General features: G+C 40.3%; 1 protein-coding gene and 1 long non-coding RNA gene across 2 annotated transcripts in view; one reads left to right on the top strand and one right to left on the bottom strand.

Annotated features, from left to right (window-relative positions):
• EGLN1 (egl-9 family hypoxia inducible factor 1) overlaps positions 1-10260 on the top strand; it is a 26526-nt gene extending 16266 nt beyond the window's left edge. The window contains exons 2-5 of the mRNA XM_081186231.1: positions 2045-2164; positions 3378-3514; positions 5787-5854; positions 7650-10260. Coding sequence (XP_081042357.1) covers positions 2045-2164; positions 3378-3514; positions 5787-5854; positions 7650-7714 — 390 coding nt within the window. The 3' untranslated portion in view covers positions 7715-10260. The remainder of the gene's footprint in view (positions 1-2044; positions 2165-3377; positions 3515-5786; positions 5855-7649) is intronic.
• The window catches only part of LOC308582792, a 19604-nt gene extending 5868 nt beyond the window's left edge, over positions 1-13736 (bottom strand). The window contains exon 1 of the long non-coding RNA XR_014005851.1: positions 13370-13736. This is a non-coding gene — a long non-coding RNA (uncharacterized lncRNA). The remainder of the gene's footprint in view (positions 1-13369) is intronic.

Genomic DNA, 13736 nt, shown 5'->3' with positions numbered 1-13736 from the left:
ACTGTGTCGCGACACGTTAGTGTGTCAGCTGCAGAGTGTAGGTGTGTTGCGCGAACACTCCCTGCGCCTCTCCCGGGACTGGAAAGGGGATAGTTTAACCTCCGGCTTGCTAGTAAAACTGAATTACTGTGTCGTGAAATGATGCATGTCTCAAAAGGGTGTCACCAGCATGAAAAGTTTGAAAAGCTCTGACCTATAGATTCTGTGCTAAGGATCATTATAGGCAAGACTGAAAATAACATTTGCCAGTTTTACTGGGGCCTCTACAGAAATCTGTGGTGGGATCACACTTGGAAAAACCATACAGTTCTTGCCTTATCTCCAAAAGATGCATTTTTGTAGTGTTGAGAAAGTGGATAGAGAAGTTTCTCTCATAGCACTAGAACCAAGGTCATCCAATGAAGCTGGGTGGGGGGAAATTCAGTTGATAATTTAGTTGAAAAATCCTTTGCTATTCCCAGTCATGTGTTTTGCTTGTAATGATGCTGTCAATGAAACTGGAGGATTTGATAATTTTATCAGGGCCAGAGTCTATGGACTTCTATCCAATAGGATGTTAAGCAAGGCTAAAATTTTATTAAGTGTCTCCTGTGGTCTGCAGGTTTACTTGGAGTAAGCCCTCTTAACCTGCTAAAATTGCTTGGTCTCTTGTTTTTACTCTCAGATATTGATTATTTAAATAATTTATTTAAATAATATTATTTAAGGTGTGGGTCTAGTTTTGAAAGTCAGGCAAGCTCTTCTAGTTTACATCTTGCGGTGTATTCTTCAATTACTATTGTACTAGTTTCCTTTGGATTTGTGTTTAATACATCCTGTGCTTGCTCCTATAATCACCTGTCTCTTCTAGATTTTTTTAAATAGTCTTTTTGTAGCAGCTGCTCATTCCAGCACTTCCTCTTTAGCATGTAGTGAATTCTTGTCCATCTACTTTCAAGCTGTTTCCTTGTTATTAACCTTTAACCTTTTCAGCTTGTTTTGTTATAGCTAGCAAAAAAGAGTGGAAATAAAAGCATTATGAAATATTCACCCCGCCTATTTTAAATCTAGTGGGATATTTAATTCTTATCACAAAGAATTGGACATTTGGGGGGGGATACAGTAGAAAAGGGCTAGTGTTTTGTATTCAACAGTGTATTAACTACAGCAAAATTACTTAAATCTAACAGGGCTACATGCATTCTACATGACTCTAAAGCAAGATATTTACTGATCCCTAGGAAATAGCTTTGTTGACTGTTCATTTGATCTTGTATTCTAGTAAACATGATGGTCAACCATTTCTGAAACGGTAAGAAGGTGCACTTATCTCCTGGTTATCTCTACAATGACTCCTTAACCCTTTTGTGTATTTGGGACATAACAGAAAACAAAAACAACAGAAGTGTGTAAAACGTGTTTTCCTTTATGGTCTCTGGATTTTCAAAGGGTGAGGTATTTCAGCACCTTCCCCCTCTAAATAAACAAGTACTGGAATCAGCCTGCCAGTTTTAAATGAATGAGGAATGGGTTGCTAATTTATAACCACTTTCTAGAGCAGGGGTCTGCAACCTAAGGCCCATGGGCCACAAGCAGCCCACGGGGGTCGTTTAACTGGCCCCCAAGCCACCCCCGAACTGAGCCGCCCACTCGGCGAGTCCCCGCACGCTGTGCTAAACCAGCACAGTGCAGGGACTCACTTCCGTGGTGCCGGAAATCGTGTCTGTTCAGATGCAGACACCGGAAATCACATGCTCATGGAGCCCATGGAGGGCTCTCCGCTGGAGTGAACCGGCCCAGGCGAGGTAAACCTTGCTGACCCATTCTAGAGCTTCCTACTTGGTGCTTCCCCTTCCCAGGGCTTTGGAATGCTAATCATTAGGCATGACATGAGGTTTAATTGCATAAAGCAGGAGTTGTGAATGTGGTTCTTGCAGGTGCATGTTCTCAGAGAGGCCTTTCCTGGCACCCTCAAAGTCCTCTCCCTGAAGTTTGGCTTGAAAGAAGCATACTATTGTAGCCAACAATCTGTTCTTATGCTAGTTTTGTTCTATTTTTATTACAGGCAATGGTGGCTTGTTATCCAGGCAATGGAACAGGATATGTGCGCCATGTTGATAATCCAAATGGAGATGGAAGATGTGTCACATGTATATATTACCTTAATAAAGACTGGGATGCCAAGGTAATTCTATTTTAGAGAGGGTTTTTTTACATGTTTGAATAACATGTCATGCCTTTTAAAGCAATATCTTGTACACCTAGTAAACATATGCTTTGAAGTTGCATCCGATCCTATATCCAGGGCACCTCACCTAGTGTTTGGTCTCCCTTCCACTCCAGCTAGAATCTAAAAACATACTTTCCTTAGAAAACTGTCAAAAATCACACTAGTCATGCTGAAAGTTTTAAATGCACCTCAAGTAGCTCTTTGGATCCCGCTTATTGTTTTTATGGCAGTAAACTTCTGTGTAGCTTTGATGCTAATGTTAAATGTGAAACAACTCTTCTAGTTCATGTGTAAATGTGAGGAATTGCCTTCTTTAATACTAAGGTTATGAGACGCTTTCAACTTTGTTAAGAATATATTTATTTGCTATAGTGAAAATAAATTATAGATCATATATTCACAGATCTCCCTGGTCGTCTTTGGAAAAAGACTAGAATTTATTTCCTTCTTCAGGAATTTGATAGCCATTTGTTGTGGTGCTGACTCCTCATTGTTCATATTTAACTTCAAGGAACTATGAGAATGTTGGGCAAAGTATAGAAATTAGTTAGACTAGTGGCTGGTAATTGCCCCAATTGAAACTCAGCTAAGCTAGTTGCTTGTCAGAAATCCAGGGAGAGTGCTTGTTGTACCCCGGTTCTACTTCCTGTGAAAACAGAATACTGGACTAGATGGGGTCTTTAATTTAACCCAGTGGAGGAGTTCCGACATTATTCAATATTTTTAAAGGTGGTATTTATATTCATTCTGTGGACCACTCATTCAGAATTTGTATGCAGTTAACAATATCAGCACAGAGATTTTGTTTCTCATAAAACAGTAATTTTTGGTTTTGCAAATGTTCCATTTTATTAATATTGATTATCTAAATATACACTAAAACGCAGTCATTATAATGTATGTTACAAAAATCTGAGACATTTTGATTGTTTGAATGATTTTTCAGTCTGTGCTAGTTCATTTTATAGAGCCAACTTATGAACCTCAAAAAAAAGTTTCATTAGTGCAACTTATTTTTATTTGGATCACTGTGAGAAGGAAATCTTACTGTCTGCTTTAATTATTATAGAAATAGTTGAGTTAAAAGGAAGCTATATGTAGGTGCTATTAGTACATTGAAATTGCTGATAGCATCTTTGATTGTGAAGCACTGTTTATGTCTTTTAAGGTAAGTGGAGGTATTCTTCGAATATTCCCTGAAGGCAAAGCCCAGTTTGCTGACATTGAACCTAAGTTTGATAGATTGCTGTTTTTCTGGTCTGACCGCCGCAACCCTCATGAAGTGCAGCCTGCGTTTGCTACAAGGTAAGATGAATGAATATATACCGGCAGACTTTAGTAAGTTTACAACAGAAATGAGAAGGAATTGGAAATCTGCAAAAAATGGATTTATCTGTCCCAGGAAGGTGACTAATATAAATGGAGCCTCAGTTATTCAGAATATATGACTTACGCTTGACAAATTTTGAGAGTTTTAACTTGCATTGATTAATGACATGCTATGTTACCATTAGTTATGGATCAACAAAAGCTAAGGTTTGTCATGATTTATAGCAGGTTAGTTAAATGGGAAAAAGTCATTGTCTTATCAATGGTGTCATGCATTGTTATAAGCTGTCGGGTTTTTTCTCTCTGAGATTTTTTTGACTGCAGTACATTTAGGCTGCAGGCCTATACATGGGGAGTAGACATGTCAGTTTATTTCTCAGGTTAAAAAAAAATTGAATTTACGTGTCATATAAAGCAGATGAAGGCATAGGAGTTGATCACTTAGGCCAGGCATGAATTGTTAACAGGTGTGTGAGAGCTATTATTTGGGAAGACTAAAAAAGGGATAAAAATAGCTGTGTTTATAAGAGTCAATTTAATGCAGTAGTTAGAAAGTAGGACTAGGGCCTGGGAAACCAGGCTTCAAATCTTTACTTGGCCTTGAAGCTCATTTGGTGACCTTGAGCCAGCCTGATCCATGTATGCCACCTTGAGCTGCTTAGAGTAAAGGTGATGTTTGCGTATTAATAAATATGGAGATTTGGCTTTTAAACAAGTGCATGTACATCTGAGTATCAGTTGAATAAATAATTTTGTAAATGTCTCTTGAAATAAGACTTTATGTACATACACTGCAAAATTTATCACTGTATTAGATTAGATGTTTGTTTCCTGAGTGAATGGAGTTCACTTTTTTGGTACTGTACAAATGTTAAATTTATAAACCTTGTAATTAACATTCTGTTGAAGTGAAAGGGGGCAGTTCTTGGAAGTGTAGAGATGCAACTTAGTTTGATGTGTCTCCAAGGGAAAGAGCAGGTAGAGAAAGCGAAACCTCCAAGTTTCTTAGACTGTCCTTTCTGACCTAACCTGTCCTGAGTGTCTCTAAAGTGCTAGACCTATGCTCTTAGGGTTGCAGACTTCATTTCTTGCTTCCTACTGCTTCATATGTTGTGAAAATTTAAGGAGAGTTTGCTGGTATAAAATATATTAGAAGTTTATTCTTGTTGGTTTGTTTTTTAAGCAACAGCTTTGAGTTACAGTCTGATTCTAGGCATGCTTACTTGGAAGTCCCATTGAGTTCAGTAAAATTTAGTACTTGCTGGCAAGCAAGTTTGTATAGGATTGCAACCTTACCAAGTTATAAAACAAGGAAGCTGTCTAAAATCAAGGAACGTTGCTGGGGATCAAAAGCATTGGAATGCTATTGCACTCTTGTCCTGCTTTTGGGCCTTTCATAGGCATCTGATTGGCCAGTGTGAACTCTGGCCCAGATGAACCTTTGCTCTGATTCAGCAGGGGCCCTGTTGTTTTCTTAAGAATGAATTTGCTTTTCATTGGAAGGAGACATCTGTTTAGTTGGGTAAAGTCTGAAGGACCATTTTTTTTCCAATAAAGCTGAAGATGTTTAGAGTTGGATGTTTCCTACTTATCAGTGCCACCAATTTATTATTAGTGCTATTATTTACCTGCCCTTCTCCCTAAGGTCCCAGGGCAGGTTACAACACTTCAAAGCAGTTTAAAGCAACTTAACAATCACAGAAATAAGGTGGGTCCTAAAAATACTAATCTGGTGTCAAAGGCCAGGGTAAAGAGGTGTGTCTTCAGCATTCACCACAAACTGTATAATTAATATGCCAGATGCACCTCTGTGGGGAAGGAGTTCCACCACTTAAGGGCTTCCACAGAGAATGCTCTCTGCTGGGCCAGAGCTTCTAAGGGTGGTGGAACAACCAATAGGTCCCTCTCTGCCAAGCTTAACACCCAATCTACAATGCAATGAGGCCTGCTTGTTTGGTAAAGATCCTTTCTCCTGTGGTTAATATGAATTGCCTGAGCCAGTGGTCTGCCAAGAATTGAGTTGTTTTGGAAATTAGAATTTTCAGCTCAAAGTAGTAAATTACAGATTGTATTAAGTTCTGCAAATTATTACGTTACATATACACAGAATAAGTTGGCAGTATACACTGCTGTTTAGGTGGCTCAGGTATACGGTTCTGTCATGTAATTGGAGGGATCTAAGAGAGTGTTAAAATGTGTTGTTTTTTAATATAGTGTGTTACTATTTCATTCTTTTTATCTTTTAAAGGTACGCAATAACAGTGTGGTATTTTGATGCAGATGAAAGAGCCCGTGCTAAAGTAAAATACTTAACAGGTAATTGGTTTCCCTGTTTTTTATGTTTGTGTGCTCTCTAAAATCAGCTGTATATTAGTGTGCGTAGCTGTAAAAGTAACTGACAACAGCAGCTTCTGAGTACAGTTGTACCTCGTTTTGCGGCTGGGATCTGTTCCGGAGCCCCAGCCACTAGCCGAAAAGGACGCAGGGCAAAGTCCCGCGCATGCACACAAAGCAGTTTGCACTTCTGCGCATGCCTGAAGCGCAATTTTGTACTTCTGCGCATGTGTGAGCGGCAAACCTGGAAGTAACCCATTCTGGTACTTTCAGGTTTGCTGGAATGGACGCTAGACAAGGCGGACGTTCGTGAAGGTATTACTGTACAGTGATATTATAGCTGTAGTTAATAATGAACTTCATTAAGACCTATACAGTGGTACCTAGGGTTACTTAATTCGTTCTGGAGGTCTGTTCTTAACCTGAAACTGTTCTTAACCTGAGGTACCACTTTAGCTAATGGGGCCTCCAGCTGCTGCCACCGCGCGATTTCTGATCTCATCCTGAAGCAAAGTTCTTAACCCAAGGTACTATTTCTGGGTTAGCGGAGTCTGTAACCTGAAGCATCTGTAACCTGGAGTGTCTGTAACCCGAGGTACCACTATCTTGAGTATCATGAAATGGAAAGAGCCTTAATTTCATCTTATTTCTTGCCCCACCCATAGTGGTTCAGAGCTAGCAACAAGTTTAAAAGGCCACACAGGGGGAAAATAACCAACTGAAACATTATGCAAACTGAAAAAACTATTTCAGTCCTGCTTAATCATAAGGTTAAGTCACCCCAACCAAGAAAGCTTCTAGAAAACATTATTAAAACATTTGATGCATTAGGGGAATGGATTTCCATGAATGTGCAGCAAACACTATTACTGTCTTTAAACATTCTTTTATTATTTGAATTTGATGCACAAATGATACAGTCTGAGGTGGTATTTAAGATTGTGTTGAATTAGAATCTAGAACAAATGAACTGAAGAACAGATCTGTTGGATTTTTGTCATGTAAAAATGTGGAGAAAGGAAAGATGTATATATTTGACAAGCTTAATAGAGTGTTGCATTCTCCTAAATCAATTTGAGGGACGCGGGTGACGCTGAGGTCTAAACCACTGAGCCTAAGGCTTGCTGATCTGAAGGTTGGTGGTTCAAATCCCCGCGACGGGGTGAGCTCCCATTGCTTGGTCCCAGCTCCTGCCAACCTAGCAGTTCAAAAGCACGTCAAAGTGCAAGTAGATAAATAGGTACTGCTCCGGCAGGAAGCTAAATGGCGTTTCCATGCACTGCTCTGGTTTTGCCAGAAGCTGCTTAGTCATGCTGGTCACATGACCCGGAAAAACTGTCTGCGGACAAACGTCGGCTCCCTCGGCCAGTAAAGCAAGATTAGCGCCGCAACCCCAGAGTCGTTCGCAACTAGACTTTACTGTCAGGGGTCCTTTACTTTTACCTTCAGATCAATTTGACTAGCACCAGAAAGGTTGAGCATCCATTGGGACAGATTTTGCCATACTTCCAGGAGCCTTGTAGTTTTGCTTTGGGTATACTGTGTGGTATGTGTATGTCTGTGTGTGAGAGGCAGGAAGGTATGTATGCGTGAGTGAGAGATTCACACACGTGTAGTTGTGTATATGTGGAGTGTGTGAGTTAGGGAGATGGTGTGGCCTGTGTGTGTGTGTGTGCGCGCGCATGCGCAAGAGTGTGTGGTTGGCCACCTTGCATATCTAACTTGTAATGGTATAGTATTTCTGTGTTTTTTTAATAACTCCCCCTTTGTCTTACAGGTGAAAAAGGTGTGGAGACTGAACTTAACAAGCCTCCTGATTCAAATGGGAAAGACCTTCTATAAAGCCTTTGATCTAGTAATTCCCTGTGCTACGTCCTGGTCCATCTCCCCCTCCCCACAACAGTCCTAGGCGCTGTCTATTAACTTTTGAATGTGAATAATGAGATAAAGGAAAATCAACGCCAAATCAACGTTTGGAATAAACAAATGAATTATGGGTTTCAGTGTTTCATCAAATGGATTTCTAATAGCTTATGCATTGTACTACATGATTGTGACTCTAGTCCTGTTAACTGCTTATGTGACGATAAGCATTGAGGAAAAAAACAGCTTACACATGAAGTGCCCTACATAGAAGTTTTCCATCCTTTATATTTTGCCATTCAATCATCCAGTTCAATGCTATTTATCATCCCCCCTTTTTAAAATGTGGTAAAAGTTTTGAATTTTAAATAATTTTTGTATAACCAGGTACAGCTGATCAACATCGAGCAAAGCAAACATTTTTCTCCAAAATGGCATTTAACTATTTTTGTAAATTTGCTGTTCACACTGTTCTCCTACCATGTAAAACCTAATTTAAATAAGAATTGCCAGTAACTGATGATCACTCTGTCTTTACACTTAAGTCTGAAAAGGAGCACTTTAATTCCCATTTAAGAACCCAATTGTTTTATTTTCATATCTTACACTAATTTGAATTTTTTTTAAGATTGCTGCTGTATTGTGTTTGTGTTCTCTCTGAAACTTTTTTTTAAAAAAAACTGAAACAGATGCCTATCTTGCTGTCAATTACTTCCTTAAATTTGTGGTTTTATATGTTGTATACAGAGAGCAAGCTTTCTGTATCTGTGTCATTTGGGTTTTCTAAGTGACTGGCTAGCACTAAGTGGACTTGACGTTATCCGTACTGTCTTTTTCATGTTGAGAACTGTGGCTGCAGTTCCGCTGGGAACTTCATCTATGAGAGCCATTCGATGTGAATGAAAATCATTCAAGAACACAGCAGTACTCATGTGCAGCTCCTGCTTTTTCCAGTGGGGCTTGTGCAGATGAAGTGCCAGGTGGACTCTGCCCGTAAGTATCAAATCCCTAGAACATAAGGGCTTTCCTAGGCTTTTAGGTGTACCAACATCCTTTCTACTATTTTGATGGGAGATCTCAATCTTGACTTGCTTTCAAAAGCTTACTTTCTGCTACTTTTTTGGTAAAGTCATGAAACTGCAGAGATTTGCCCCCAAAGCAGTAGTATCCTCATTTGCAGTTGGGTCCCTTGATCCCCTTATATACTATCAAGGGGTATATTTAATGCATTAAGACTGAAGTGCATCACTGCAGGCTTAATATGTAAATATTTTCCTACTGCTGAGAATTTTTCTCCCCAAAATAACATTGGCCTCTGATCAATACGAAAATGTTTTTGACAAGGAAAAACTAAATTACTTTTAAGTGAGGAAGCAATAGAGAATAAAATTAATTCAACCAGATATTTTGAATTTTTTTATTTTGAAGGGATTGGTTTGTGCTCAAAAGTAACCCCCTGGAGGGAAGCTTCTGAGTTCTAGCAGCCTTACAAACAGGAGCCTCCCCATTTAAAGGCTCCATATTTTATCCCTTGATTCCCTCACTTAACCAAAACAATGTGAGTGTACAGAAATATTTCTGTATGTACAACTTTGCCTATTTTAGCATCTGTATAGTTTGTACTTGTATTAGAGACCTTTTCTATGGAAAGCTCAGTAATTTTTATTAAAAAAAAAGCTTACTATTCATGTAAAACATGAAAAAAAAGGATTACGTTTAGTGACAACTGACAAAAGGTGGGAAATTCAGTATTGTGATAGCATACTAAGGGAACATCTGGCAAAAAGTCTTTGGGGTTTTTTTTGTTTTCCCCACCCCCTTTAAAACGATTAGCTGTCAAAACTTTTAACAGTTTGGTTTTTCTCTTAATCCTGGTAAATCCGAAGAAAACATGTCTACTGTAAGTGCCTCTGCAAGCCTGACCAAGGAGTGCAAATTTTCTCTACTGTCTGGTCTGCAGTGCAATGCACTGTTTTAGGCCTAAGAAACACCATTTCTAACTTTTAACTGCTTTTGTATTATGTTAAATGTGTTAGACATGGACAACATAATAAGCCTTTACATTTTTTGTTTGTTTGTCCCTCTATTCAAAGTATCAACATCTTACATTTGTGCTTGTTGGGAAGATTTAAAATGTGCTTAAATCTCTCAGTTGGTTATTTTACAAAAGGTCACCAAACTGGGTCTTCTAATATCCATTTAGAAGCTGTTCATGTCAGTTAAATCTTCAGCCTTGGGCGTTACCAAGCAGGAACCTGTTTCAGACTATTTTTAAACTGTCTTATGGCCTGTATATGTGTTTAGTCCTGGTTAAAGATAAAGCTTCATAATGCTATTTTTATTTCATGACATTAGCCAGCTGTAAAACACAAGACTTATCTAGCAGGCAAAGAAATTCAGAATTAATTTGCAGATTTCCTATAAAGTCATGTAACTTTTGAAAAGCAGTGTTCATTACTGAAAGAGCTCTCAAGTTGCTTGTAAAGCTAATCTAATTAAAAGATGTATAAAGGTTCTTGAAACAATGTGGTGGTTATTTGTAATTATGTAATATTTTTAAAGCCTCCTACACAGCAACTAATTAGTAAACTGATATGGGGTGTGTCTGTCTGTTTTTAGCAGTCAGTGACATTGCAGCTGCAGTCAAGGGTCTCCTGTTAGTTTCATTTATAAACCCTGTTTTTAATTATCTAGCTGTGATTGTTTTTAAAGGAGAAGGGGGGGGGGACAAAACTGTCAGTTGTAGCCTGGTACTAACTTGGCATTACCAATGCAAACATTTTATTTTCTGATCACGTGGAAAGGCTAGGTGTTTTTCCTTCTGAAAATAACCATCTTGAATTTTGGGTGTTTAGGTAAGCATTTAGAGCATGTCCATAGATTGAGTTAATGTGTCAGATGCATTGTTTCAAGACTTCAATCACTGTGGTACCACATTGCAGGAAACTTCTCCCTGTGCTAATGAGTTTTTGTCACACAGTATAAACTGTGCACGTTGCGTGGTTGCCTTCTCATGATTAGAAGCAAAGGAAAACATTTACTTGTCAGAAGATATTATGAGGACCTGCTTTTAACAGCTACCTGCTGTGCCTTCTCAGTGCTGTTTTCTGTGGGGTGATATGAACCACCCTTAAGTAAAACCTGGTTCTCTGACTCTTCTGCAATTATTATTTTTTTTGTTCTTTACTGTATTTGGACACTCTTCATAACAATTTTTCTTGATGTTTATTTGCTAAAGCATCTCCCACTCATGTTGTTATTTTTTTATCATTTGGTAATCTCTATTGATAATAAAACATCAGTAAGACATTATAAAAAAACAGTCGCAAATTAAAACCTGAGTCTTCAAGCAGCTTTTCTTTCAGTAATAATAAATGCTTGGATACCAAGTGCCTTTTAAATGAGCAGAAGACACATACGCTCTCTCATGGAGGAGTGTCGGTTTCATCACCCAGCTGCACTGCATGCTGTTTCAAAGAATCTCCTATGTGTCAGGAACAGGGTTTTCAGGGGAATGTGAGGAGCTACAGTAATATAAAGAAAAGCCTTGTTGTGTGAATGCAGTACACAAGTTCTTTGAGCCTCTGTCTCAGTACAGCATAATCTGAAGAGCACTGCAGTTTCATATTTGAGTTCTCCAAGAACTAACAGGTAGATATGATCTGTCTGAACCAGGCAATGTGTTAGCCTTTATTATATCAGCCGGTTCTAGAATTTTCCTGTCCAAATGCCCATGCGCCACGGAAAGGGAAATGCCAAAATAACCCCATCTCACGAATCCCTTGTGACCTGGATACTTGAAGGAGCACCTCTCCCCTTATGTGGCAGCCCATGCTCTTAACATCTGTGGGAGAAGGCCCTACTGTTACTGCTATCCTTAACCTCAGCACACCCCATAGTGATTTGTGGTAGGGCCTTCTTGATCGTGGCTCCCCAGTTGTATAATTCCCATATTTGGAGATACGTTCTCAGGATACCCTTATCTGTTCCTTGCAGCATATGAAGGTTAAAAAGATAGGACTGTTTCTATCTCACCCATTTATTCCTACTATCTACTTCCTCACACGCGTGTGCACACACACCCCACCCTGTGTTTAGGCAATGTGTGTCTGCAGCTTTGGTCTTCCTCATGGCCTTTTTATCTTAACCACTCTCCCCTCCCAGCTCCATTGGTCTCTTGGGGATTAGCAAGCATATCGCTCTTCAAGGCCATCTTTCTTGTTTCAGCCTTGGAAAGGCTGTCGCCATGCCAGAGGGCTCTTTCCCTGTCTCCCAGGATCTTTGTAGCACAGTGTCATGTAGCAACCTGTACAGTAATTGTAGGCAGGAGATAGATTGCTGAAGAACTTAAAGCAGACCAGCAAGGGTTTCTTTCTCCAAACTATGTAAACCAGGCATGGCCAAACTTGGTCCTCCAGATGTTTTGGGACTACAAATCCCATCATCCCTAGCTAACAGGACCAGTGGTCAGGGATGATGGGAATTGTAGTCCCAAAACAGTTTGGCCATGCCTGATGTAAACAATAGCAACAACTGAAACCCTGATCTGTAATAACTCCAAGGTAGATTCTTTATACTTATGCAAGTGGGAACGGCAACAAAATGTTGCAGCATGTCATGTTGGGGATTCCAGCCATTCTGTCCCCCTCCCCTGGTTTCCCAATCAATCCATCAATCAGCATTCTGCCGCCATTGGCATGCTCAGTCCTCTTCGAACTGTTTTCGGAGTCCCTCCCCCGAAAAAAATACTCATTGAGCTTCTGCAAACCCCAGGGATTTCCCTAAGCAAAACGTAACACCAATCTCTTCTTCATAGGTGCTACAGTTTTGCATACACTTAGCAGTGGCACTTGTAGCTGGAAAATAGGAAAGTGAGAACAGGGGCAGTCCAATACATGTTGGCACCTTAGGCAAACCACAAAATGGCGTCTCTCACCCTGCTGGGAAGATCTACATCAGGAACTGGGGCGGGGGGAGGGGAGTTGGATAAGGATGAAGATGGGGAACCAGGTAGGAAGAGGCCAATGAGGCTCCTCCTCGCCAAGAGGCTGCTATGGAGGCAGCAAATGGCGGGTTCAGAGGAGGTGACAGATCCAGTCTCCAAGGAGCGGCTGCAGCTGTTGCTGGCACCACCACCACAACAGCAGCGGGCAATGTGTTCCTTGGAGGTTGGTTCTGCCGCCCCAAGGCAGTCGCCTCACCTGCCTTATGGGCAGGCTGGCCCTGAGCAAGGAGTATGTTATGCAAGGCATTGAGAGAAAGGCTCATGGGTTGCAGAAGCTACTTGACTCTGCGTTCAGAACTCCTATTTTATCTTTGCTTCTCTCCCCAGATACTTTATGGGACCTGGTTCTGGTTTATAGACCTTGGGAGTGTAGTCAAAACCAAAGTAGCCCCCAGAAACCTGAAGCCTGCCTAGTGCTTATGGTGCTTATGTAACATTTGCATTCTTCCAAGAAGTCTGAGGCTGGCAGGGAGAGGTTTCCCGGGTGTGGAAGATCACAGCACTTCAGTGATGGGAAAAAGCAGCGCTTGCCAAGTTTCTCCCTGCCTTTCAGCTATTGGAGGGAAAGTTGTTGTAGAATCTGAACACACCGTGCCAGTCTTACTATTCTGGCATGCAAATCAGCTTACCTTGGGGAAAATAAACTGGTTTCCGCATTTCCTGCTGATGCATTCAGGGAGAGCCTGAATCTACGAAAATAAAAACGCTTCCTTGTGAATGGATTTTCTAGAAAGGCCATGCCAACTGTCTCATTTGCCCAGGCCTGGTTCTGGAATGTTCTTAGTATGAGTTGCCCTGGGTCAGTTCCTGTTGTGTTCATCATATCCTGTGGTGGGTAAATTTTCATTTTCATTTCCCTTCTTTCTGCTGATTAAAAAAAGAGAAAGAATATGGTGGGCGACAACAACTGAAAGGAGTTCTCACAGATCATGATCGCTGCTGGCCCACCTGACTCCCTGTTCTGTTAACTGTCACCACAGACCACCAAACCTATAT

This window comes from Podarcis bocagei, assembly GCF_964188305.1.
Source record: "Podarcis bocagei genome assembly, chromosome: 3".
In the NCBI taxonomy this organism is placed as follows: Eukaryota; Metazoa; Chordata; class Lepidosauria; order Squamata; family Lacertidae; genus Podarcis; species Podarcis bocagei.
Note: the sequence above shows the minus strand (reverse complement) of the source record. Positions and strands in the feature narration are given on the sequence as shown.